Source organism: Colobus angolensis, unplaced genomic scaffold (genome assembly GCF_000951035.1).
Source record: "Colobus angolensis palliatus isolate OR3802 unplaced genomic scaffold, Cang.pa_1.0 Scaffold217, whole genome shotgun sequence".
In the NCBI taxonomy this organism is placed as follows: Eukaryota; Metazoa; Chordata; class Mammalia; order Primates; family Cercopithecidae; genus Colobus; species Colobus angolensis.
In genome coordinates, this window is record NW_012115344.1 from 3,394,224 (window position 1) to 3,398,337 (window position 4,114).

A 4,114-nucleotide genomic window follows, 5' to 3' on the forward strand; every position below is an offset into this window, starting at 1 on the left:
AGTGTGATGTGGTGCTGAGAAGAATGTATATTCTGTTGATTTGGGGTGGAGAGTTCTGTAGATGTCTATTAGGTCCACCTGGTGCAGAGTTGAGTTCAATTCCTGGATATCCTTGTTAACTTTCTGTCTTGTTGAGCTAATGTTGATAGTGGGTTGTTAAAGTCTCCCGTTATTATTGTATGGGAGTCTAAGTCTCTTTGTAAGTCTCTAAGGACATGCTATTTTTCTGTTTCTTTTCATGCCTGGTAGTTTTTTATTGGATGACAGATATTTTGAATTTTGTTGCACTGAGTCCTGGATTCCTTTTTTTTTTTTTTTTTTTGGGGGGTTTTTTTAAATACTGCGCCTTGCTTTTTTTTTTTTTTTTGGGGGGGGGTATGCTTTTAAATGTTTGAGGATTGGGATGAAGTTATATTTGGGAACAGTCTGATTCTTTCTAAACTTACGTTTAAGCTTTGTCAGAGAGACCAGAGAAACCTTTACTCTAGGGTTTATTTGACATCATTACTAAGGCAATACCTTTCTGAATTTTCAACCTGATGCTCCATGTATTACAAGATTTCTTGAACTATTCCAGCCCTATATGTGTTACAGTGATTTTTCTGCCTCCACCTCTATGGTGGTTCTTTTCCCAGCTTTGATGGACTTTCCCCACACACAGCACTCAGCTGAAGACTCCAGTGGTCTCTGAGTGTATCTCTGTTTGAAGTTTCTTCCTCTCTGGTGCTCTGCTAGTGAGTTTTAGCCTCCTTGGCTTCCTCCAGTGTTTAACTGTGTCTCCTCAACCTCGGAGACTGCCAGGCCCTATTGGGGTTCCTCTTTCCTGTGCTGCAGCCTGGGACTTTCTAGGCATTAAGCCAGAGTAATTACAGGATTCACCTTATTTATTTTCCTTTAAGATTACTGTCTGTGCTGCCTGTTTTCTAGTGTTTGAAAACTATTTCTTCAATGTATTTTAGATATTTAAGGTTCAATCCAGTCTGTTTTACTCTATCGTTACCTGAAGCAGAAGACTGACTTCTGTACTGTTTCATTTGTTAACCAGAGTAAATCCTTCATTATTCACATAATAAATTAATAAGGATGATGGTTTTCTCACAGGGACTAGATGAGGCAATATACATGAAAAGCATATTATTGACAGTAAAGCATAAGATGTTACACAGATGTTTATCATTGCTGTTTCTGAGGAGATAACCCCGTTTTCCTGCAGTTAGGGAAGTTCTATATGGGAATAAGGCTGAAAGGCCAAAAGATGGAGGTATTGTTTGTGAAAAACTGCTTATACTTCTATGCATGTAAAGATGTCATGTTGCATATTTTTCCGTGCTGTATTAATTCATGCATTCATTTATCAACAGATTAAACTTAAACACTCATATGTCAGGCATTGTTCTAGGGACTAGACATCTCTGCCTTCAAGGAGCTTATTTTCTAGTGGTATATTTTTTGTTCTGTGTCTTAGCTATCCACTTTTTTTCATCTGCCTGAACACATGACTTATTCTGTCTCTGGGCCTCATTTCATTCTACCTTATAACTCCTATTTTCTTCCCTAGTTTATCTGACCTTCCTACCTTAGCTTGTTCATTCTTGCCTTCAATTCAGTTGTCATGAAATCTCTTTCTTTTCTCTACTAATTTTTTTTCTTTCTTTCTGAGTAAAAGCTAGAGGAAAAAATCCTCACGAAAGCTTACAAGGCTTTAAAGGATCTGGCCCCCTGCTTACCTCTCTGAATTCTTTACTTTCTTCTCACAGCTTGCTCATTTCACTCCAGCTACATTGACCTTGCCTTTGTTGTGTTTTGAAAACACCAGCCTGGTCCTACTGCAGGAATTTTGCACTTACTGTTCCTTTTGCTGCCTTCATCATTCATATGTTCATGTCCTCCCCATCACGTCCTTCAAGTTTTTGCTCAGTTGTCATCTTTTCACTGAGTGTCCTTCCTGACCTCTTCCTACTTTAAAATGTTATGCTTTTTTCTACTACCTCTCCTGTTCCTCATTCCTACTTTATTTTTCTGGATAACACTTATTGCCTTCCAAATTGTATCGTATAATTTACTTCTTTGTTTCTTCTCCGTTGTCATACTAGCATATAAATTCAGTGAAGGTAGAGATTCTTTTACTGTGGACAAAAGCATCTAGGACATTTCCTGGCACTGATAAGGATCTGCATAAATATTTGTTGAATGAATGAATCTCCTTGGTAAAGTCCTTTTTTGTTTGCCTGTTATATTTATTGAATAGACTTCTTTGTTTCATACGCTTTAATTTCAAAAGTGAATGGCTGGAACATTTTATATATTTTCTTATAAATCATTTTAATTGCTTTTAAGCTTATCAACATATTTTGTTTTATAGATATGTAGCCTTCATGAAATATAAGGTTCTCCATCCCTGTTTACATGTATATTTAGATGACAACTCTAATGGTAATAAATAATTCCAACCTTATAGATAACTCAGGAGAAGATAAGATTACAAGCAGACTTTAAATCCCATTCAGAAACCCAAGGATGATTCAAAAGGAAAATAATCATTCCAAATATAATACTCCTCTTATTCTTAAGAAGTGTTAGTATTATATTTTTAATTTTTAATACAATTCCCATATAGAGTTGTATAGAAAATACTTTAAAATGAACCCAGTAAGACTTCCTCATTAAGACACATAGACACATATGCTCCCACTCCCTTAATCACAATTTGGAAGTCAAATAAGCTCTGAAAACCAAAACATTTTTCCAAGTTTATCGCAGACTCATTTGGTAGTAAAAACCAATCTGATCTGACGTGTAGCTGTTTATAGTCTTTATTTTTCCATTTGGTGAGTCCAATTATATATTTCACTGCAGAAATACTAACGTGTTTGACTACATTGTGTACCCCAGACCTGCTTAGAGTGTTATGTAATATGCAGTATATGCCATATATTGCCTAACATCAAAAATACACTGAATTCTGAAATGCATCTAGCCCCAAGAGATTTGTATAAAACATTTGAGGGCCTGTGTATTTTTTAAAAATTTACAAGTGAAGCCCGATTCTCTATACATTAAATGCCTAACTTTTGGTTGTTGTTGCTGCTGCTGTTACTGTTTTTTCTCCAGCTTCGCAAACCTGGGTATACTTCATGTGACAAAGAAAAAAGTATTTGAAACACTGGAAGCACGAATGACAGAGGCGTGTATAAGGGGCTATAATCCTGGACTCTTGGTGCACCCTGACCTTGCCTATTTGCAAGCAGAAGGTGGAGGGGATCGGCAGTTGGGAGGTAAGCATCATTCTCCTGGCCTTGCTCCTCCACAAGGAGTCCAGGCTTTGGTTTTCATCTGTATGAATTATATGTTCATCTGCATTCCTTCCAGTCTCTACCCCACACTGCTGTCACCTTTTCCCTGCTCAGAAACTTTTGATGGCATCCTGCTACTTCTAGGATAAAACCTATGGCTCCATAGCCTGGCATACAAAGCCCTCCTTCTCTGGCCCCAGCACCTTTCCAGCCTCATCTCCAGCCCACCTTGCATCCTCCTCTTGCCATCTCTGCTCTCTGAATAACTGAGGTATATTTATACCTTTGTATGTGTCTTCCTCTACCAAAAACACCCCACCATTTCCATTTCACCCTCTTGAAAACCAATGCAGAATTCAAGACTTTGTCCAAAGAACACCTCCTCTGTTTTACCTTCCCCAACTCACATTATTATAAGACATTTTTCTTTTTTTGGGCTCTGCAGATGAGTTATAAACTGTTATCTTTATCAGAAAAAATGGTATGATTTTCCATTTCTTGCCTTTTCTCAAAATTTTTTTTCAACCCCATTCCCTGTCCCACCACCTGCCCCATTTCTACTTTTGTGTTTTGTCCTTTACTCTGGCCCTCCAGTCATCATCTCATACTCACATGATTCAAAACTGATTATCAGTTTTCAACTAAATATACTCCATCTTCTTTTTTTTTTTTTTTTTATTATACTTTAAGTTCTAGGGTACATGTGCATAGCGTGCAGGTTTGTTACAGACGTGTAATAGTCACAGACACAGCACACTTTTAAGTTTAATCTGCATCATTAAGATATTCTCCATCTTTTTTTTTTTTTTTTTTTTTTGAGA

At 37.1% G+C, this 4,114-nt stretch overlaps 1 protein-coding gene across 1 annotated transcript in view; it reads left to right on the plus strand.

Annotated features, from left to right (window-relative positions):
* The window catches only part of NFKB1 (nuclear factor of kappa light polypeptide gene enhancer in B-cells 1), a 125,568-nt gene that overhangs the window by 80,073 nt on the left and 41,381 nt on the right, over window positions 1-4,114 (plus strand). The window contains exon 8 of the mRNA XM_011943214.1: window positions 3,112-3,275. Within this exon, the coding sequence (XP_011798604.1) occupies window positions 3,112-3,275 (164 nt within the window). The remainder of the gene's footprint in view (window positions 1-3,111; window positions 3,276-4,114) is intronic.